The sequence below is a fragment of the Drosophila pseudoobscura genome, chromosome X (genome assembly GCF_009870125.1).
Source record: "Drosophila pseudoobscura strain MV-25-SWS-2005 chromosome X, UCI_Dpse_MV25, whole genome shotgun sequence".
NCBI classification, from domain to species: domain Eukaryota; kingdom Metazoa; phylum Arthropoda; class Insecta; order Diptera; family Drosophilidae; genus Drosophila; species Drosophila pseudoobscura.
The window spans coordinates 63,166,930-63,190,017 of NC_046683.1; the positions used below are offsets into that span (position 1 = coordinate 63,166,930).

General features: G+C 47.3%; 2 protein-coding genes and 1 long non-coding RNA gene across 6 annotated transcripts in view; 2 read left to right on the top strand and 1 right to left on the bottom strand.

The window, feature by feature from the left end:
* Sarm (sterile alpha and armadillo motif) overlaps window positions 1-21,924 on the bottom strand; it is a 38,223-nt gene extending 16,299 nt beyond the window's left edge. For 2 of the 4 annotated variants that reach the window (XM_015188459.2, XM_015188456.2), the window contains exons 1-2: window positions 21,580-21,924; window positions 21,385-21,509 (exon numbers count right to left, since the gene is read on the bottom strand). In XM_015188459.2, coding sequence (XP_015043945.2) covers window positions 21,385-21,509; window positions 21,580-21,604 — 150 coding nt within the window. In that variant the 5' untranslated portion in view covers window positions 21,605-21,924. Of the gene's footprint in view, window positions 1-14,170; window positions 14,515-16,159; window positions 16,407-18,784; window positions 19,306-21,384; window positions 21,510-21,579 lie in introns of those variants that run through there. The other 2 variants (XM_015188460.2, XM_015188454.2) reach the window with 2 other exon arrangements.
* LOC4812454 (dyslexia-associated protein KIAA0319) lies at window positions 284-4,789 on the top strand. Its single transcript, XM_001352840.4, has 8 exons — window positions 284-1,092; window positions 1,155-2,483; window positions 2,546-2,677; window positions 2,739-2,847; window positions 2,907-3,097; window positions 3,169-3,685; window positions 3,749-3,916; window positions 3,983-4,789. The coding sequence occupies exons 1-8, from the start codon at window positions 451-453 to the stop codon at window positions 4,195-4,197; spliced, it is 3,303 nt and encodes a 1,100-aa protein (XP_001352876.3). The 5' UTR covers window positions 284-450; the 3' UTR covers window positions 4,198-4,789.
* On the top strand, window positions 19,226-19,578 carry LOC26533764 (uncharacterized). Its single transcript, XR_004470636.1, has 2 exons — window positions 19,226-19,318; window positions 19,377-19,578. It is a non-coding gene; the product is annotated as an uncharacterized lncRNA (long non-coding RNA).
* Window positions 21,925-23,088: the final 1,164 nt, after the last annotated feature.

Below are 23,088 nucleotides of genomic sequence, written 5' to 3' on the forward strand. Positions count from 1 at the left end.
ATTTATTTATTGGCTCTTTATGGGGCTGGGCCGCGCTACCAGCAAACGTTAACGTGTTCGTGTGGGCAGCACGAGACCTTAAAAGCCAGGCAAAGAACAGAACAGAACAGAACAGGACGGAAGATCAATATTTTTGCAATTTATGCAAATGCAAAAGAGCGTACAACGAATCGTACGGCTGCCAAGCAACGGCAAAGAAAGCTTTCGAAAGCTGCAACTTCGAAACTCTAACGCTCTCTGGCGCCCATTGACAGCACCTACAACGCCTGGCGACGGCTTACAACACTGCTTCTGCGCAGAACGACAATCAGCTGTTTGCGTGGTGTAATTTTCGTGTTTTTTGTGTTTGTGTTCGTCCGAAGAAAAACTAGGTTTTTGTGCAAATTATTGCAGAAAAACGCAGGAAAAAGTGTGCAACTCGTACGGAAAGCTGTGTGGCACGTATTGGTCATGGAGAAACGCGTGTGGCAGCTCTGCTGGCTGCTGCTGGCGATGGCGTCAGCATATGCCGACGTCATGGCTGGTGTAACGACGCAAAATGCTCTGCTGGCGACGGGGGGCTCTGCGGCCGCTGCCGCCGCCGCCGCGGAGACTCCACCAGGCAGCAGCAGCAGCAGCAGCAGCACCACTGGTGTTTGCCCTCGCATGTTGCGCCACGTCTTTGAGAATGCCACGCCGCGCGACGAGCAGCAGGCTGGGGTCTTCGAGGAGTACAAGCCCGGCGGCGAGGTCGCCTCCGAGGAGCCCCTGGAGGAGGAGGCCTACCTCTGGAACTGCCTGCAGGCGTGCTGCGACAAGTCACGCAACCAGACGAGCGCCTGCAACGTGGTGCTCGTGTTCCACGGCAAGTGCTTCCACATCCGCTGCAGCAGCAACGAGGGATGCCTGCCCAAGCAGCGGGTGCGCAGCAACGAGAAGGTGCAGATGGTGCTGGTCAATCCCGTGGGGGAGTCGGCCACGTGGTCGCAGCTGCTGAAGGCCTCCAAGCAGAACGCCGAGATCCTGCCCTACGACGAGCTGGCGGCCCAAGGGGCGGCAGCCCTCAACTTCTGGAAGCAGCCCCGTCGCCTGGGCTACCTGCCACGCAACCAGGTGAGTCTCCAAGCAGAGTGCTCACTGAAATCAGACCGTCTAGTAACCCCGCACCTCCAAAGGACTCGCCCACCTACGACGATGAGGACTTCCCCTTGGCGGACAAGCGCATGAAGCAGCTGCACGATCAACTGGACGAGAACGATGTGCTGGCCAGCGAGGATCTCAATTACTTTGGCGGCGTGGAGCTGCCGCAGAATGGCAAGTTCATGACCTGTGACCAGGAGACGCCCTGCCCGCCGCAAGAGCAGTGCGTGCCCCTCCATCCGAATGCCGCCACGGGACTGTGCACCTGCCCCCGCGGCTTCGATTGGAACAAGCAGCGGAAATGCGTGATGCGTGCCATTCCCTACAGCGCCTATCTCACCAGCAACGAGGCTGTGCAGCAGCAACAGCAGCAGCAGGAGGATGCGGTGGCCGCCGCCGCCAGCGAGAACTCCCCCGAGATGTCGACTGCGCCAGCAGCCAAAACGGAGCCCAGCAAGGACATTGTGGTCTCGGTGATGTCCAAGGAGGTGCGCCTGCCCGAGCAGGAGGTAACGCTGGCCGCCTTCACCGTCCCGGACGAGCAAACGAGCGACACCAAGTACAAGTATCTGTGGACGCTGATATCGCAGCCCAAGGGGCCGATGAACGGCACCATTTCGGACCAGAGCAAGTCCAAGGTGAAGCTCTCGAATCTCTCCGAGGGCCTGTACACCTTCAAGGTCACCGTCACGGGGGACAATGGCACCTTTGGCGAGGCGGCGGCCAATGTGACGGTGCTGCCCGAGAACCGCATCAACCAGCCGCCGCAGGTGATCATCTCGCCGGGGAAGCAGATCATCCGGCAGCCCTCGACCAACGCCATCCTCGATGGCAGCACCAGCACGGACGATGACAAGATTACTAACTGGCACTGGGAGGTCATTTCGGGACCCATTGGCTACCAGCCCTCGCTGCCGGAGGTGAACACGCTGCAGCTGGATCTCACGTCGCCGGGCAACTACACCTTCAAGCTGACGGTCACGGACTCCAACAACGTGACCAACTCGACGACGGCCACAATCGCAGTTCTCAAGGAAACGGACTATGCCCCGGTGGCCAATGCCGGGGACGCCGTCATCCTGTACCTCCCGAACAACAACGTGACCCTCAACGGCACTGCCAGCTCGGACGATCACGAGATTGTGGCCTGGGAATGGACCAAGGACGCCAGCGACGAGGCCAAGGCCGTGGACATGCAGAACACGAGGACCCCCTACGCCCAGCTCTCGAACCTGGAGGAGGGCATGTACACCTTCGTGCTGAAGGTCACCGACGGCAGCGGCCAGTCGAGCACGGCCAAGGTGCACGTGTTTGTGAAGCCGCCAACGAATTCCCCGCCGATTGCGGAGGCGGGTGCCAACGCGGTAAGCCGGAGTAGGTCCTTATTTCACACTTGCTCTCAATCTGACCCCTGTTGCACTTGCAGACCACGAGTCTGCCCATCAACTGGGTGCTGCTGAATGGCTCGGAGTCCAAGGACGACATCGGCATCAAAACCTATCAATGGAGGCAGCTCAACGGACCCAATAATGCAGTGATTCTGCAGTCCAACACATCGGTAACAGCATCGAGCGGACTGTTTCCCCTCGCTCGAGACTAATCCCTGTTCTATCCACCAGATGGCAAACGCCACCAGCCTCACGTTGGGCCTCTACGAGTTCCAGCTGAGTGTCTCCGATGAGAACAACAACACAGCCACGGACTCCACTTGGGTGAAGATTGTGCAGGGTAAGAGCCGAGGCAAAAGTCATCTGTGGACCCTTCTAATCCCCGAATTCTCGCCCTAGAGCGCAATGCTCCGCCCGTGGCCAATGCTGGCGGCGACCACAGCATCACAATGCCTGTCACAGCCATCTACTTGAACGGTTCGAAGTCCTGGGACGACTTGGCCGTCGTCAAGTATCTGTGGACGCGGGAGGACAACAGTCTGGCAGCGGGCATGATTGTGGCAGACACCGACAAGCAGCCCGTGATGATTGTAAGTTCGAGCCGCCCCGGCCCGCTCCTCTGGCATGGAACGTGCGACTCATTTAAGACTCCTTCTTGCAGCTGACGAACCTCGTGCACGGCCGCTATGTCTTCAAGCTGACGGTGAGCGACGATCAGGGGCTGACGAGCACGGATACCGTCAGCGTGAATGTCCACCCCGATCCGATGCTGATGTACCTCGTGCAAATGACCCTCCCCATGGGCATATCCGTCATCTCCCAGTCCGAGCTGGATTCCATCGTGCAAAAGCTGCAGCTGCTGCTGGGCGACGACAACAAGATACAGATACGAGAGCTCAAGTACGATCTGCACACGGAGGCGGCTGTCCTTGTGTTCTACGTGACGGGCGTGCAGTCGACGCCCCTGAATGCGCTGCATGTGGAGCTGCTCCTGCGGGCCAAGCTCCAGAGGGACGCCTCCATTCTGGGTGCCCTGTTCGTGGACATACGCACCACCGTCTGCCAGAACAACTGCTCCGGCCACGGCAGCTGCAACCCGGCGACACGCGCCTGCATCTGCGAGGCCTTTTGGATGCCGTCAGCGGGCTACTTCTTCAGCAATCAGGAGGCCAATTGTGGTAGCTATATGGACTGTGTTCCCCTTGGGGGTATCGTTTCCTACTTCAGTCTCTCTCTTACAGATTGGTCCATATTGTATGTGTTTGTGGGCGTGATTGTGGGCTGCCTGCTGCTGTCGGGGGTCTTCTGGGGCATCGCCTGCGCCTGCCGACAGTCGAAGAAGCCGCGCTTGCGGCAGAAAGTGCAGAAATATGCCCTGATAGGCAATCAGGATGAGGAGGCGGCCAATTGTAAGTTATTGAGTGGAGTTCTATTACCCTGCCAGCAGCTCACTTTCGCCCGTTCCCCCTCCGCAGATTCCCGCACTACTTCACTCACGGAATCAGAGACAGACTCCGATGTCCTCTTCGAGACGCGCACAAAGCCCTCGCACAACGGGATTGGTGGCAAGCACGGCCACAAGTCCGCCCATGGCCATGGCAGCAGTGGTGGCGGCAGTGGCGGCTCCTCGGGACGCGAGGGCCACAGCAAGTATGCCGTCACCAAATTGGGACGCAAAATCAAGGCCTAATTCCCGAGGGGCAACAGTCAGTCAGATATGCCTATATATGTGTGTGTTTTAGTCGATATCTGTACTATATATACATAGTAGTAGTGTGTGTGTGCGTGCAGATGTGTATGTGTGTGTGTGTGCGTGTGATATATATTTGTATTTGTATTTGTATTTCCATATATACTACTATATACTTGAGATCTTTTTGTACTTTCCCACACATGTAAGAGGAGACGGAGACGAAGGAGGAGAAGGAGACGTGGCTCTGTGCATATGTTCCTTTTTTAATTGTATTTTTAAAGCCTACGTTAAGTATTATTATTTGTATAGTTCTTTTTTACACGAAGCTGCTGCTGTGCAACCGCAAAAACACCTACACCTACACATTATTGTTTATATCGTTTTTACAATGCTTTTTTATCTGTACCCTTATATATTCTAGTATATTATGTGTTACCTCTTTATGTGTATATAGAAGTAGTAGCTGTTCCACAATCAAAAATGTAACGAAACAAAAACTACATGTAACTGCTGCTTAAAAGTGCAATGTGCACTGCAATGCATTATGGTATTCCCCCAATTAAACAGAACACGAAATGATAGACGAAAATGGGAATGGGATTTTCAATGGTAATCGCAGGGATTATAGGTTGATTGGCAGCACTTTTACCCTAGAAAATATGTATCGGAAACCCTCGAAAAAAGGTTGGTTTTGGGTTCTATATCTTTCGAAGGGATGTGTGCCCAGTGATGGTCCTCACAGGTACCCAGAGCCCTGTCCTGCTGCCCCTTTAATGCGTTCCGCCTTCAGTCGGATTCGAATGATTCCGACTCGAAACATAAGACGGGGTTCGTGTGCCTTCGAAGCTGATTCGAATACCGAATCCCAGCGTTTCGATTTGGCAGAGATGAGTCCATTTAAGGGCTCTCAATCATTAAAGCACAGCAATTAAGTACAATCGTTGATCATTTAAAAGGCGATTTGCATGCAAAAGGCATCGATGTGCGCTCTAGACTTGTTGGGGTTTACTTTTATCTGACCCTGAGTACAAATCCCCACAAAAGTAAAGGAAAATCAAAGGCCCCATTAAAGATTTCCATTTGGTTCCTTTTTTCATTCGTTAAATCAAACAATTTCCACAATTTAAAGTGGATTTTGAGGATTTTGTGCAAACACCAGCACGAAAGTACAGTGCCACCGGGGGGCAGGCAGCTGTCGTGCCAGAGATTGACACGAACACGAACACGAACGCTCTTGTTTACACGACTTTTGTTGACTTTTCGCATTTCGATCGAACGTATGTACATATGTACGTTTTTCCACAGGCAGCTTCTTTGTTTTTTCAAGCATTGCGAAATGTATTTCATGCAAAAACCCGCCCACACAAAAAACAGTCAACACCAAACTAGGTTCGGGCTCGCAAGCGGATCTCTGGGCTGGCCAAAATTCCTGGTAGCCAAAAACGAAAAAATTCTGGCGAAATACATCGCACGGCGTATATCGCACGTACATATATCGTATCTGGAAGACCTGATTCGACCGCTGCTGATTCGGGGGGCCTAAGTATTTGCGTGTTTGCTATTGATTTTAGCCGGATTTGTCCGGTCCAGGCCCCTGCCTCTGGTGTTGGCCCCCCCCCACCCCCGCGTCCCGGAAACCTTTGTCACGCGCGACCCATTTTTCACAGCTGGGAGCGGCCGCCGGAGACACGCGATTCCACCATAGCCGCCGCCGTCGACTGGCGCCTGTGTCGCCTCTGTCGCCTGTGTCGCCTGCCACATGTCATGACCATTGTCCGCCCCCGTTCTTCGTTCTTCGTTGTCCTTTGGTTGTAATTATCCCCCAAGCTCCCTGGCCATAAACTTTTGCATGCCGCACGACTAATGAAGAGGTTCTTGAACCTCAAGGAGGCTCCTTTGCCCTGCACCCCTTTCCCCCGCCCCCGCAGCACACGTGATGTGGCTCGTGCCACTTCGATTTTTCCTGGTATTTAAAGCTTCCCCAATTGTTTGTTTTCCTCTTAAAACTCCCAATTAAACGTCTGCCATACACAATTCACTTCAGAAATTATTCAATTCTGTTGAAATAAAAAAAAACGATGAATTTTTAATTTCTTTTGAATGTGCCATCAATTTCCATGCCGCAGGGCCCCATCCGCATTACAGCTGTTCGGCGATGGAGATGGAGATGTTCGGACAATAAAAACAATCACCGCCGATCGCTGGAGTGGTGGGGAGAGGGGTAGGGGGAGGGGGGGATGCCTGGCTACTGGTATTATCATTATTATTAAGATTGTCATTTGTCAAATGATCGACCAAAAAAGTGGCTTGTGTTTGTCTTAGAGTTCGAGTTTCGGTGTCGCATTGAGTTATGATGAGGATTTTGCATAAATTAAGCGGATGGCTTTATTTTGTTCAAAAAGATTATTAACAAATACCAGAGGCATGAATAATCCGAGGAATTCGGCGGTGGGCTTTCGATTGAAAGCGAATTCAAATGCCATTCGATTGCAGTTCCTTTTGAAATCTCCTGGAGACTTGTGCTCCTCTCTGGGCGGAGATTTGGTCCCCTTCGCAGGAGTATTCCCTCCTCAGCTTTCCTTTGACACAAAACTAAGCCCCTTTCAAGGTACTCGTGGAGGTCCAAGGGGTTACAATTCTGGTTTCTCTCCCACTCCAATTTGCTGTGACGCTCGTTGGAGCCCAAGTTCAGGTTGGTTTCATTAAAAACTTATAAAACTTGAATCAATTAACATAAAGAACGATGGAGCGTCACATAAAAATAGAAAAGAGACCCGCAAGAGAACATTAACGAAGGAATAAAACTGGCTTTGGTTCTATTTTGGTTTGTTGTTTGATTTTTATGTGATTTAAATGAACACCATGGGGGCATGGAGTGGAGGGGGGGGGGGGGGGGGGGGGGGGTGCCTCCTGAGTGGTGGGACAGCATTTTTGCAAGGGTAACAAAGGGTGGCGATGGGGATGGGGATGGGGATGGTAGGGGAGGAGAACAACAGAAATTGGCACACGAGACAACGGTTGAGTGATTTTTAATGTTGTCGTGACAATAATTTTTTGGCGTTCTACTGATACGCGTTTTGGCCAAAGGGGGTGGAGGGGGGTTTGGGGGGGTGGGGTGCCACACTATAACCATAAAATGTTTTGTTTCTTTTGATTTTATTTGCGTTTTATAATTGTTTAATTAATGCTGTCGCCTGTCGCCCGTCCCTGTCCCCGTCCCTGTCCCTGGCATTTCATCTATGAATGACAAACTTTTGTTTGCTTTTGCTCCCTCATTCGCTCGCTCTCTCTCTCTCTCTCTCTCTCTCTGTGAAACGCTTTTCATTATGAAGCAACTTCCTTTGTTCCCTTTTTCCCCCCACTTTGGCGGCACATTTCAAATGCACAAAAGCAAATAAATAGAACAAACAAATAGCGAACGCCATAATGGATAATGGGCAGACGAATGGCAGAGGGTAAAGTGCAAAAAACATAATGTAATAATGAAAGACGATCCGATCCGATCCGATTGGGGGTTCGGAACGTGGGTCGTGGGTTGAGGCCATTCTGTGGGCGTTGAAAAAACACACAGTGCCAGTGCAAGTGGGCGAGGAGATTCTTGTAGAGCTTGTAGAGAGTCAAGCGAGTCCAGAGATCCCGAGAAGACGGCCGAAGGGCACTGCCGCATAACGCGTGGCAGGCTGAACCTACAGTCTACAAAAAAAAACCAATTTCGGAATACTTTTAATCAGCTTTTCTCAGCGTAAACATCAATAAATCAATGGAACGAACTTCGACAAAGGCCTGCCTTACTGCACAGTGCCTAATGACAGCACAGACATTCCATAATTCAATTTTAGCCACCCCCCCCGCCCCCTTTGTAGCCCCCGGGAGCGCACCTTTTGAAGCACCGATGCACCTGCTACCGAGTGGCAGGCGACAAGTTTCGCAATTTGTGCACTCGACGGTGGAAAATGGAATGAGAAACAAAAGTTGGAGGAGAGACAGAGAGAGAGAAGCTATAAATGACATGGCAGTCAAAGGCATTTCCGCCTCCGCCTCCAACGCCAACTCTCAGTCGATTTTCTATTCAAATTGCTTCAGAGTGCCCCTGTCCCTGCCCCTGCCGCTGCCCCTGCCGCTGGCCCTGCCATTACCCGCCTTGTAGTAAACGTTGAAGGGCGAAAACCGCAAAGCAAAGCGAAGCAACAAATCGAACACAAGTTCAAGGTCAATGCCACAGGCATACCAGGCAGACAATGGCATTTTCTCTGTGGCAACAGCTGCCTGCCGCACTGAGATTCTGGGACTGGGTGTGCCACTGCACCGCCATTGCCATTGCCAATTAGAAGGTTGGTTCCCCGCGACTGCACTGCGGGTCTAGACATCTGTCTCATTAGCCGCAGATTAATCTAATGCTCGGCAAATTTGACGTTACATCTGTCGGGGCTCGAGCCAATGCGTGGGTGCAGGAGATGCAGGAGGTGCAGGTGCGACCAGTGCCAAAAGTTAAACCAAGAGGAACGCCGCCTCGAGAGAGAGGCAGGCACTTCTAGGCACTTGGTTTTGCTTGCTCATTCTTGATTACCGATTAAATGGATTAATGAAGCGAAATATTGATCAGCAGATGAGCCCCCGACCGAGGTGCGCTGCTGCATGACGCGGTGAGGGAAAGAATAACCTTTTCGTGGAGTCAAAGATGGGTTTCTGATGGACTAATTACGAGTCCAGTCCTATAAATAGTACACTCTAACTACCAGGAACTACGACTATAATCAGTGGGGGAGAAGTATGTGTGTGTGTAAATAAATCCATTAAATTTCCTACCATAAAGTTACCCAAAACAAGAGCGGGCTGTCTCTCTCCGTAAGCCCCTTGCTTGCTGTTCAACAAATGACGCATTTTGTGAATTGTTTTCGGCAACTGCCACCCTTTTGTCGGGGTTCGCGGGGTCAGATTGCAATCCCTGCAATCCCTTGTGGGGACAAGGGTGTGTGTGTGTGCTTTTTTTGGGCCGCCTTTGATTGCCCGATTGCGTGGGCCGGGCCAATGTCTTTTTGACAAGTTTGTCGCGTTCTGCGATTCGATAACGACTACGAGTGCGAGGTGGTGTAGTGGCTGGAAAGATAAGCCATAAATAAAACACTGGGGGGGGGGGGGGGGAACAGCATTTCCCACCGACATTCAAGCCCCCGTGTATCGGCGTGGAGACAACCGGTCCACAGATTCTTTGGGAGAGCCAAAGAGGTGCCAAATTGTATGGGCTTCTGTTCTCTGCGGCGTGTAATCGGGGCAATCGACCATGAAACGGAGAGCCGCACAACTACGCCAAAACTATCTATCTATCTATTCATCCGTCTATATCAAGGGGATCTAGGGGATACATACATGGGGCCGATCGCCAGAAGGAGGGAAAGGTGCGCTATACACCCCTCGCATATAAACAATAACAATGGCGATTTTAATGTCTTTTCGGGGAAACACACAGCCCCCACACAGTTTATAGCGAATTTCCTGTTGAACTCGGCGCTTTATTCCAGAATATTTTGAAAATTCGAAACAACTTGTACCTTTAGTTTTCACCTTTAAATATTGCACATTTCGAGCCCCCTCCACCCGCCCTTTCACTTGTTGCCTTCTGGAAACGCACTTTATCAGAAAAAAAAAAATCAAAATAACTCAAATCGGTATATCTTTTATTTGCGATTGCGATTTGTATGGAGTGGAGTAAGCCACGATTTTATTACGTATTTTTTTTGCTCTCAGCTTTTGCACGCGCGACGGCCACAGGCGACAGGCGACGGCGAACACAACGGAGAAACAGAACAGGAAAAACGAAAATAAGTGAAAAGCACCGCAGCGGCGGCGTATGCTTGATTGTGTCTGGTTAAGAGAGAGAGAGACGGAGAGAGAGAGCGACTTCTTGCAGAGACTTCGAGAGAGAGAGCGGCAACAATCTTTGGGCGCTTGTCAACACTGGCACGGAGCATTGCCAGCAGCCAAAAGCAGAGAGCGGATGGTGCCTGGGAGAGAGAGAGGAAGGGAGGTAGGGAGAGTAACTTGTTGCTCTTGCTGTTATTTTTCGGATAAACACCACAAGGTTGTTGAAAAGCTCCTGAGCCATACAAAAAGCATTTTCGACAGCGTTTTCATTGGTCGAGATTTTGAGAGCAAGAGAAAGTGGTTCCGAGAGAGAGAGAAGCCAGGGCTGGATTTTGATCTTTTACCGATCCAGGGCCGATACACAAGAGGCGCGCGTGCAATTCAAATTTAAATTCTTTTTCCATTCTCCGACATTGTACATCAAAATATTTTTCATAATAGATATAATAGAGTTTATTGTTTTCCAAATGTATGGCAAGTTTTAGCAAAAACGAAGGCGAACGTTGTGAGTTGCTGCGGCGACCGCAACTCTACATTTATACCCGATATATAGTCAGTATACAGCCCTATAGGGCTACATTGAGCGACAATGTGTGCGTGCGGGAGAGACAGAAAACGTGTCTCAACTTGTCGTCGGGCGCTGCGTAGCCACTGCGAATAGATTTGTTCCTTTTGGCTATACAAATGATACGATTCGAATCGGCTATTGATGATGATCAAGAATATATACACTTTATGGGGTCGGACGTTATACACATCCATTTTCACCACAAATCTAATATACCCCAATAGTTATTTTGAGTATCGGGTATAAAAACCAAGAGCCGTGCATATGAACCTAGTCGAATTACTCTGCATTAGATATACATATGTATTTTCAATATATGTATGTATGTATGTGTGTTTATATTACATCGAAACATCGAATATATGAGGTATTTTTATCAAGTTTGGGCCTTTAGAATTTATTCAATCAAGTGCCCTTCCTTCTGCGTTTTCCACTACACTTTTCGGGCATCTCGGGCGGTATAGCAATGATTTCGGCACGAGCTCTTCAATGGCTTGAGTCCGGACTCCGGAGGTATCAAATCCGGAGACCTGGCTGGCCCTTTTTCGATACCAGACGTCCAGGGAATTTTCGTTGTGGAAAATAAATGGTTTACTTTCCAGTGATGCATGGCGCAGCGTCTTGTTGAAACGAGTAGCCATCGAGACCTTTCTCACGCACTTCGACGGTATGCACGACTATTTTCCGTGTACAGGGTGACCACTGCAGTGCGTTGGTTCGGTGTGAGGCGATTCATGAGTGAAACTTTACTCGATGTTTACATGGCGCATGGCGCACCCTGTATTGTGGCCAGCTCTCCCTCTCTCTGGCTTTAATTGCCGCCACCGTTGCAAATTTGAATTAAAGCTTTCTGTTGTAGTTGTTGTTGGCTGGCTCCCTTTCCCCCCTTCCCTTCCCTTCCCTTGTAATTGAGTGGCGGTAAAGTGTTTGTGGAGCGTGTGATATCTCTGTCGAGCTCCAGTCCACTCCAGTCCAGTCCATTCCCCTGCACTCCCCTCCTCGCCTGTGCTCGTTTTTTAATTGAATTCATTCATGAATTACGAGCATTTGAACTGGACCCCAAACAAGTTCACATCTCAGAGAGATCTACGAAATGGGTCTATAATTCAGATAACCAAAGTGAAATGGCTATTTCCCCCCATTTGGATGCCCACTGGAGCAGTGCGAATATTTTGAAAAAGCTTGGAATTTGAACACTGAATGGAAGTTCAATTTAGAGATTATTCTCTGAGATCTGATAGATCTATTCATCGAATTCGTACATATATGATCTATTATCATCTGCTATAGATTTCTTGGAGATTTCCAGCTTTAATACCAAAGAAAATGTCTAGTATCAGAAGATTAAATCCTTGTATTCCTCGAAAATGCGTTGAAAAAAGCCTCCCTTGGATTTCCCTACAGAAATTGCCTTCCCCTAAGAGATCCCTTGAGGCAGAACTTACTGAAAACTCAATGTATGTCCAGTTTTTCCCACTTTTGATTCACTTTTCAGCTGCAAAAAGCACAGAATTTCCCAAGAATCAAACAACAATGAGAATATATAATTTAGTAACTACACTCGATTCGATCCATCAATGCTATAGATAGAGATACGAGAGCGAGAAGGGGCGCCGAAAGATACATATCTCAACTTTGTTGAGGCAGAAATTCCCCCCATTTCCAAGTCTATAATGGGTGTAGGGTAGGGGTCGTCCATCCACCAATTGACGTCAGTGAGTGAGGCAGGCCACAGCCAGGCACCAGGCACCAGGCACCAGCCACCAGTCGGGCTGTGGCACGTACTGGAAATCAAATTATGTAGTTTTTCTATAGAGACAAAGGCATATAGAGAGACACGGCAGAGTAGCAAAAGGAAAACACAGAACAGAACAGAACAGAAATAAAACATTCGGTTCCACTTTAGAGTCGAAACAAAAGAAAGAAACAAGAAAATGCGCACAACAAAGATTCAGATCCAGATCCAGATCGTGGCAGATCCACGCACAATATAGATATAAATATATATAGAATAGAGAAGTCTCTACAGAAACAGAAAATGTTCTTTGAAATCATTAACCAATTTGTGGGGAGAGCCCTGGCAGTGCCCTGGCCCCGGGCTGTTCTTTTTTTTCGCCTTGTCGCAGGTCGAAAGTGCAAATTGACAGATGTTGTTTTTTTTCGGGGAACGGAACGGATCGGAATGGAACGGAGCGCTTGAAAGTCCCGTCCCCTATGGAAAACTGCAGTTGACGCACATTTCCATTCGAATCGCCATAAACAAACGCCGCATGAAATTAATTATAAACAAAATTCTGTGCGATTTATGTGCCGGCATTTTGAATACTTTGTGGTTTTTCCCTGCCATTCTTGTGGTTCGATTATCGGGCATGGGATGTTGCTCTGTTGTTTTTTGCTCTCCAATGAAACGCAAAATCACAAAAACGTGTTCGAATATTTATGTTTATGTTTTTTCTCGATGGGTGGGATATTAAATTCAAGGTACAGCTATCCTCCAAATGCGTTTCGGCTTTCGGTCTTGAGTGCGTTTCAGGTTCACGTTCTGGGATCGTAAAGCGATTAAAATCCCATTTAGAGGCGTCACAGAAAACAGTTTTGAAGGAACTGCCTTTGCCATTGAGGCCATTGCTGATTGTTTTTCCTAAACTATGGAGCATTTGATGGCGCTATCTGGAGGAAGGAATTTCGAATGGGTTGTAGTAGAACTTTCGTTCCTGGAAGATGGTTTCTTTGACTCGGCATTCAACAAGTCCGTGGGCGTTCAGAGTCAGTTTCCTGACATTCATTGAAGCATTGAATGGCTGGTTGGCCTTTGTGTGGGTTCGTTCAATCTTTTATCTTTATTTCTAGTTGGAAATTCTGGAACATTTCACACTCTCCTCAGTCGTGATTACAGTCTCTGGTTGTTTCAATCTGCATATCGAATGAACAAATTGGCATTTCCTCTGGAGACCTCCCTCTAGATAGTATTCCCTTTGCTCACAAAATCTCTTATCAGCGGAGAGGGAGAGGGAGAGAGGGAGAGGGTGCAAGTGGAAGTGAGAATAGTGGATAGGGCGACAACATTAACAGTTTTACATGCCCTGGACTGGCGGATTGCGCCTCCGTCTTAGGCCCTTTTTGTGCTCTGTTCTTTCCGGGTCTGTATCTCTCTCTTACTCTCGGGGGGAGAACAATGGGAACGAGCACAAAAATATGGAATCATAAAGATTTCTATACACACACACACAAGAGCCATAAATACGGTATTTCTGAGTGCGCCTTTCTGCCTTTCACTTGATTTTATAACCATTAGGAGAGACGTCCGTCCGTCCGTCCGTCCGTCCGTCCGTCTGTCCGCCGACTGTCTGTCGTCTGCCCTACCGGTCATTTCCAGCTATGGCACGGCGCCTTGGGGTTAATGTACGCCTGTGCCACTGCCACTCATTGCTCTATGCCCCCCCCTGCCACGCACCAAAAAAAAAAACGCATTGTTATGTCTCCATTTAGGGACAGGGGGCAGGGGCCGGGAGACAGGGACTGAAGGGGATTATCAATTACCTGATAATGCTGCCGGGGGAATATCAAGCGGGATCGCAGTGCTGCTGCCGCCGTGTGGCTGCCACTTGAGGCGGCATTCGAGGGTTGCGACTGCGCCAGCAGTGGACTTCGCGTCGAGGTGACAACCATGGTCGTAGATGGATTCACTGTCCACTCTCCGCAGTATTCAAAGACGTTCTTTATCGTTCACTCTATTCGAATACTTTATCCGAAACTTCTTCGCTTCTTTCGATTCTTTCGGTACCGTTCGGATGGGGGGATTTTTACCCTATACACTCTTTTGTTTACTTTTATTTTGCTTTATTGATATTCTGAGAGGTTCATTGGCATTTTTCCTGGAAATTCTTAGGCCAGAAAGCACACGAGAAAAACAATAGCATATTTCATTTGCATTCATTATTAACAATTAACAGAACAGGTAAAACAATTAGCATTCCTTTCAGCAAACAGAAACCAGAGAGAGACAGAGACAGGGGAAAACTTTGGCTTTGTGTTCCATAATCACATTCAGAAAATTCCATACATATTTTCGGAAAAAGTTCATGTATTTCCCTACCCCCCCGGCCCCCCATTCGGGGGCGAATCTTATAAACAAAAACAATTATCAAGCATCTGGTTGTCTGTGCGCGGGCATTGTGATTATTTATATGTATTTATTTCGCATTCTGAGGAACCGTTAACCAGACAACAAAAGCCACACACACACAAAAGATACAAAGATACAAAGATATAAAAAAGAGCGGCTTACGCACAAGAAGAAATGCCACAAGAACTGGTTTGCCGTGTCGGCTGGAGTGGCTAGAATTTCGTGTATCTCGGAGATACTGTGGGCCTGGCACGGCATGCCCCGGGGGCCTGCATTTCACAGCCGAAATGGAACTGATGGAACTATCATTGAAAGTGTGGCTCTGTTTGATGGCTGATCTTGGATCTTAACAGGCCTTTTTATGGTTATCTATGAAACGCTATGGAAATGCTTATGGAATCGCCCTAAAGATGACTAACCTAACAATGCAGCTTCTACTGGAAACACAACACCATAAAAGGAAGACCTTTTCGAACTTGAATCTCCACGGGGATGGATGGACCAGATCGAGTAGACATTCCAGAATTTTCCATTGGCTCAAACTCCATTTGGAGGTCGATGAAAAAACCCACAGAATTAACATAAACTAACGTTTTATGACATTTCCATCTTATGGCCAGAGAGACCTTGACTCGGATTCGACTTTCGACTGGTTTTTCACAACTCAAAAGCAAGTTCAAAGCCCACACACACCCAGGGAGTAGGGGGAGTGGAGTGGGGGGGGAGCTCTCTGTGTTTTTGTGGGGCCCACGTGCTGATGGTTTTTCCCCCATTTCCGCTTGCATATTTTTTTTGTTTTGGAGTGTGTGGCTGTTGTTTTTGTTGGCTAATGAGTTTCCGCTCGGGCGAGCCGCAATAGGCGTCGTCGTCAGCACTGCCTGTTTTCCTGTTGCACTTTTGTTTTGGGCCACACCACACCACGCCACAGCCACTAGACTGGGCCCAAAGCGTGGGCCTCTGTCTGATTGATTTCTTGTCTGTGGATTCTGTCGATGCGGCGATGCCTACGCAATGATTTTTAAGCTGGTTTTTGTTTGAACTGGTTTCTGTTTCTCTGCTGCTAACTCGTTTCATTAGCCCACTAAATATTGTATTTCAACAATTTATGAAAATATATTCTAATGTGCACTAAATTTTGTAAATTATTTCCTTGGAATTGCATGTAAATTATTATTTCTTTTCTTTTTTTTTTATTAAATTATCACACAAATTCTTTATGATTTCCATTTAAATTTATTTAGCCATTAATTCCATTTATTTTGTAGTAAATTATGCACAAAAGTTCTTAATTATTTCATGTAAAATTCCGACATTTTCATGGCGACAAAATGTGCTTTTAAAATATATTTTTATATACTTTATTTTTAGCATTCATTCAGATTTATGCTCTCAATTTTACGCACTTTTCACTTGGTTTTGAGGCATTTTCCTATCTATTTCACAACAAACAAAAACATTTCACGATTTATTGTAATTTTATATGCAAAAAAAAAAAGTTTCATTTGTTGTTGGTAATTTTCAGAGATATTTGTTGCTCTTTTTAGAAAGATATTTATTGGACTTTTGTCGTTGTCTTCGAATGCGCTCAATGGACTCGACGGTTGAGGGTTCGACACAAGACTGACGGAGGCCCGCAGAACGGAGGCGCACTAGACGTCGGAGCCGCGAGAGAGAGAGAGAGCGAGAGAGTGAGAGGGCAGGAGAGAGAAGCACTGCCTGAGCGATCATCGTTTCTCTCCCGCTGGGGGGCTCTCTCCTGCGTTGGGGCCCAAACAAAGTGGTCTTTTGTTTGACTTTTTGGCGCATTTATTTCTCGCCTCAATGCAATTTTTTTTGTTTTTTTTTTTAATTTTTTGAATTTGTTGAGGGCGTGCCAAAGGCGTCAAAACAGCACACAAATAAATATGATTTCTCGGTATTTACTTAGTAGTTTTTACACGTTTTTCCTTCAAGCAAAGCAGGCATTTTTGGCAGGCACTTTCATGGTTTTCATACGAAAACTGGCATCGATTTTCACCTGCATTTTGTCTATTTAATTTGTATTTATTTACATGATTTTGCCATTTACTTTGTTTAAACAAAAGCCGATTTGGAAAACAGACACGTGTTTCGGTGGCTTTTCAAATGGAGCGGAGAACATCTTCTGGCATTTGTTTGGCTTTCGGGTTTCTTTCCTTCAATCTAATTGATTTTTTGGCCCATTTGTTTATCGAAAGTTGTGTGTTTTCCTTTTAGCGTTTCCAGGAAATGGCCAAGTGGAGCAAAATGTAAGCAAAACCGTGTCCGAAAAGCGTGAAAATCCACCTTGAACCGACCAGATACTCTCTTCACTTCATCCGCGGTTGTGTGTCCATTGAACTGCCTGGGAAGGTCACACTTCTGTGAGTATTATGCAATCCATACGACGAATGGACGGACCATTCATCATTCCGTTCATCTCTCAGAAGACACACAAATCCCTCGTTCTTTCAGATACTTTTGCTATTCGGGTCACCCGCAAATTAGTCACTAAATGCTGTGCCCATTTCTTTGAGTGAGAGATGTTTTGTGTCCAAATTTAAGACACAAACTTAGTCAAGTCCTGCCGCTCCTGAGTCACTTTCCATCTGAAAAGTATCTACAGCTGCTGCTGCCCCTCCTCTTCCTCCTCTTCCCGTATGGGAGGTATCTTCTATCCATGAATGAATCAATGAATGGTCGCGGCTTTCGCCTAAAACAAGTATGAATCATCCGCACCTTAAAGCCGGGTATCAAGTCGCCAAATGTGCAGCAAAACAGCGATCGTGTGTCAAAAGTTTTCAGCGCTGACTCATCCTCGTGGGAGCCGCCGCCTGATGGAAGCATCCGCCATGCACGTATGTATGTATGTGCATATCTAAGGCCTAGCTTGGGGCCGCAGCTCCACGCGATTGAATGTGCAACACGCCCTTTTTCCAGGCACCATTGGGGGCGCCTGCGCTTCAGGTTTTCTCGTTGCTGGAATTTTCATGCGTAATTGATTTCTGATGCATTTCCCTTTTCCCTCGTCTGGAGACTGGAGATTGTACATTTTATTTATATGCAAAGCGTGCTTAACACGTTCTTTTCTCTCTCGTATCCCGTATCCCTCGTTTCTCCCTTTTATCTCTGCCTTTTTCTGTGTATTTCGTGATTTATTTGTGAGTCGAAGAATTGGGTCACTTGAGTGAATCGAGAATCGTAATCGTATTGCCTGGATGCAACATTTAATCGCTGCAACATCCAAAGGGGAGCATCGGCGGGAAAGACTGGTTTCTGCTTGGATCTTGGGGGGAGGGGGGCAATTTATGCTCCCTTTTTTGGTGTTTTTTATTTCACGAAGATTTTCACTGAAGTTTGCAATGATTTTGATGGAATTCCTTTTTGAAACATAATATCTGGAAAAGTACTACTTTATAGGGTTTATTTAACTACATATTTAGTGATAGACTTTCTATTATAGAAAGTATTTGAATCTAAAAAGCTTCAATTCAAAGTTGATCGTGTAATGCAGCAGTGCCCTTCGGTCGATGTGCAATTTTGCCTCAGAAGACCTACAATAGATGCAGACTCAAAGCCAAACCTTTGAGGCGCTTTTCTTGCACCTTCTATTGAATAATCATCTGAAAACCCTTTTAATTTATGCCATCATACATCCCCCCCATTTATCCGAGTATTATGTACAATTTCAATTAGAGAACAGTCATAAATTATCTGCGATAATCCCCAGCGACGAGACACCTTACAAGCATCCGCCTTTACACACAAGAAATGCTAATGACACTATCATCATCATCATCAGCATCGTAGGAGTCGCACACTGGCACCCCGACCTTATCCACAAAACAAACAAAAAACAAAACAAAACCCAAATTATTTCATAGTTCTGGCCATGAACCTCGGAAGCATATCAAAATAATTCAAGTTTGTCTTTTGTTTATAGTTTCATTTCGGATTCGGATTCGGATTCCAATTCCCATTCAAATCATGACATAATTGTGGAATTCCATAGAGAATTGCACCGCACTTACCTTGACAGCGGATGGCAGAAGTTGGGGATTGACTTTCATGCTGTTGCTGCTGGGATCCGCTGCAGTGTGGATGGGGTTTTGGATAAGCTCGCGATAGGTGTGTTCTATGGTGGAGATGCCCGGATCTGGGTCAGATTTGCTGCTGGCCGATCCTTTCTTGTGGTTATCCTTCGTTAACGATAAACGACGGACGCTGCCAAGGCGAAAGGTGCCTCTGAAACCATCACTGACACTGCCACTGCCACCGCCACTGCCACTTGACTTTCTTCGGATTCTCTTGGACTTGTCCGTGGCAATCTGGGGGTTCTCCTTCTCCTCACTCTTGCTGCTGATGTTCAATGTTGTTTTCTTGCACCACAGACCGCTCAAACGATTGCCCATGCTATACGAATTTTGCACATCCACTGCCGAAGCACCACCGAACACTCGACACTGAAACACGACACTGAGGGAAGCAAACTACAGCCACGGGCACAGCTCTCCTCCAGCGCTGGCTCAAACATTCAGGCAAAAGTGCGGCGAGTACTCGAGTAGGTAAGTGTAAGTGTAAGTGTCTGGGCGATTAATCAGAAAATATTTTACATAAATTCAGGGAGAATCCACAGAGAGATAGAGAGACAGAGGGTGACGGGAGACGGGAGACCAGAGACGAGACCTTCGACCGAACCGGTGCGCATCTCAATTCAGCAAATACTGAAAATGGAATTCTTTACGAAAACCACAAAATGCCGCACCAAAAACACAGTCTGTCTGTAGCTTTCATATATCTGAATCTTTGTGTATTTGTATCTGTATCTGTGTTTGTGTGTTTTTTGGGAGCTTTGGGTATATTTTGCCCCACAGCAAACCTCTCCCCGACATCGCGTTAGCTTTTTTTTTTTTGGTTGTGGCGTCCCTCCGGCTTCATTCCCTCTGGGCTTCTGGGCTTCTGGTTCTGTCCGACTAATCGATTTTCTCTCTCTCTCTCCGTATAACACTCTCTTTTATATCTCTCTCTCGCTCTCTCTCTCTCTCTGTGTGTGTTCTTGTGTTCTCCCTCTCTCGTTCTCGCGGAAGAACCAATTAATGTGTTGTACATCCAACTTCTCATATAATCTTCATTATAATCTTCCAAGTTCGACAACAACTCACGTTCCTGCGTTCTTCTTTTGTGTGTTTGGAACTGAAGAGCTTGTCAAATAGTTAAGAATCGCCCAAGAAGAGAGAAATTAATTGATCATTGGGTTCAAGGAATACCCTATAGATCGGCAAAGAAGAAAAACCGATTTGAGCGAACGGCAGGGAAAATCAAGAACTATTTTTGGGAACTTTAGGGTTAAGATTCGAATCCAAGGCTTAAAATACTATTTTTAAGCTTCTAAATTTACATAAAATATCATAAAATCTTTTACAAATTTTAATTTAAGGAATATTCGGATCTTTTATAACTTTCATATAAAACTCTTAAGACGATCTACAGCAAGGAAAGCTCCCCAAAGCTCTTCCAAATGATCATCCAGGGCACTATAAATCATCTTTAAAACTCCAATAAAAGTATATAAATATCTCATTCTTGTATGCCCGTAATCATCTTATCATAGCCTCAAATATAGGTCATCTTTCTCCTGTTTTTAATTGAAAGTTTGTTGTAGGTCCCACCCCCAGATTCGATCTACAATTAATGTCCGACATTCCCCCCAATCGGTAATCAGTAAATAATAATACTTATAGAAAAGTGTGACAAACCTTTTGGTAGGATCGGATCTACCCCACGTAGGGCATTTCGCTTAACGACGCACGAGCCATGCTAAAAAATCAACGCCAAATGCCCGATTATTCATAACCATCCCATAAGCCATCCAATAATGTGGTTTTAGCTTTACGAATATACATACTCTCTCTCTCTCTCTCTCTCTCGTTTGCCTCTCTCTTGTGACTCGTTTTGAAAACGTGCTAAATGTTATTTATTAATTAAGTCGAGTCGAGTCGAGTCGGACGCTATTTTCTACCTATTTACATAAAGAACAGCCACAACAAGCGCGAGAGGGAGAGCCAGAGGGAGAGCCGGTTTTATGAAAGTCCCCAAGAAAGGGAGTGCCTCCCCATTCCAGGCCCGAGAACCCAGTCCCCAGAACGAGAGTCGTCGCGTGTGAGGTGTGAGTTATGTATTTTTGGGTAAATATGGCCTGTATGTAGAATGGGGGGGACTTCTGACTGTAAAGCTCAGTCTGGACTTAGCTCTGGGTCAACAGCAAAGGCCCAGAGCATGGTGTATCGGAAAGAGAGGGGTTCAACTTTCAGAACTGGCCCTAAAGAGTTGTACCTCCTCGAGTGGGAATCAAGGGAAGACCCTCGCTCCAAAGTGAGTCATAAACATTGGCTGCCGTTTCGAGAATCGAGACACAGCCTTGGGCTGAAAGTTAACTCAAGAATACCCTACAGTGTGATGGAAATCTTCAATCCTCTATTCCTCAACTAGCACCCAAGATGGTAAGCTACCCAATCTTTAAGCGATCCCTTCTTTCCTTCAAGCTATTGGCCTGTTCCCTAACCTCTCATAAGAGTTTAGTTCTCTAGCCGTTTCATCTCATATCTAAGGATCTATCAAAGGTTGTACTCACGTTTCCATAGCTTCGTATGCTCGAAGGACTCAGGCTGAAGAGCCTTCCCAGTTGGTGATGATGTGTGGGCGAGCCATTGCTGTTGGCTGAAGACATGTCCGTGAACAGGGGAGAGTGGGAGTGTTCTAAAACCACAATGGCACACAATTACAATGGAATCTTCCTCTGAAAATATGTATCTTTTATTCCACTCACCGTTCAACTCCAGTGCTGGCGACATGTCCTTGGGAAATGCAAACAAATCGTTGTTGTTCCTTATATCCGAGGAGTTCAATGTGAGGCTGGGCTTTCGCACGCCCAGAAAATTCGAGCCCGAAGAGGCGCCACTCGAAGAGCAGCCTCCCCCCACGCCTGCCACATTGTAGGCGATCCTCCCGCTGCCACTTCCACTCCCACACCCACTGTGGGGCGTCACATTGGGCAGGTTGTGGGACTCCAGCGGTGAGGCGGACTTGGGGATGCTGCTGCTCCCAGCCGCTCTCTTGAGTATGGGCGCCGGTGGCAGCTGCGATGGCGAGTGCCGATAGATGCCCCCCGTCTGTGGATGCGGATGTGCGTGTGCGTGGAGCGGCAGTGGGTGTGTGTGGGGGTGTGGGTGTGGGTGTGGGTGCGGAAGTGCCAGTGGATCCCCCTGATGCTTGGGTATGGCCAATCGAAGAGTTTGCCTCGCGGCTAGCCTACGTCCAGGCGCATATTTATTTCCCGCTGGCGTCGGCATCGCCATCGGCATCGCCCCGGCGTTGCTGCCGCTTCCGTGGCCGCTGCTCTCAGTAGAATCGTGTGCTTGCGCCACCAGCTGCGGCGAATTCATGGCTACGTGACGGACGCCTCTCTCTTTCTCTCTCTGTCTCTGTCTCTTTCGCTTTTTATCAATGAATTCAGTTTTTCTCTTTCAGAGAACTGCAGCAACAAGTTGCATAATTATTTGTATAAACAAAAGCAACAATTAATTGCAGCGAACAACTTTTACGACAGCTGTTGGCTTTTGCCTCTGTCTCTGGCTCTGCCTCTGCCCCGGCCTCTGGCTCTGCCACTGCCACTGCAATTTTTTCTTGGAACGTGACCGATGGCTTGTGACCCACTTTTTGCCTTGAGAAATGTGCACTCAGCACCTCTCAAATGCGTTTCTTTTCTCCTCTTTATTTGTCACGCTTTAAATTAATCTTTCTTTTGTTGGATAAGCGGCAAAAGATGGTCCTTGGACGATTGTTTCTTCAGCACTTCTTTTCTCTGAGTTAAATTACGGCTTCAAAGCCATTTTTATTCATGGATGCACTTGGCTATAAGCATGGATGCTGCCACGCCGTCGTGGCACTGCTGTCGTCCGTCGTCCGTCGTTCACTTTTGAACTTGAGTCGCGTTACGTGGTCGCATAGACAATGAGCAGTCGCTGTGTGGCGTCCGTCGCTTTGCTCAATTTTCGTGACTTTGCGTGGGATCTCCGGCGACCATAATATGGTTATGATTATATGCCATTTAATTCTCGGCTTAATCTGTAATATATACAAAACAAAAAAACAAAAAACAACGCTTAAACACACACATACATCGGCATCTGGGGTAAAATGAAATTAATTTTAGTTAAATTACTTGGAAACGCGAATGTATCATAGGCTCATGGCTTTGTTTGTCTAGAAGTTTCGTGGGTGGAGAGATCGTTGATACCGAAAACTGCCCTTGAACCCGGGAACATCTGTCGTGGGG

Coding starts and splice junctions, on each gene's coding strand:
- LOC4812454 (XM_001352840.4), top strand. CDS start 451: ATGGAGAAACGCGTGTGGCAGCTCTGCTGGCTGCTGCTGGCGATGGCG. Junction 1,093..1,154: donor GCTACCTGCCACGCAACCAG/GTGAGTCTCCAA, acceptor GCACCTCCAAAG/GACTCGCCCACCTACGACGA. Junction 3,917..3,982: donor GGATGAGGAGGCGGCCAATT/GTAAGTTATTGA, acceptor CCCCCTCCGCAG/ATTCCCGCACTACTTCACTC.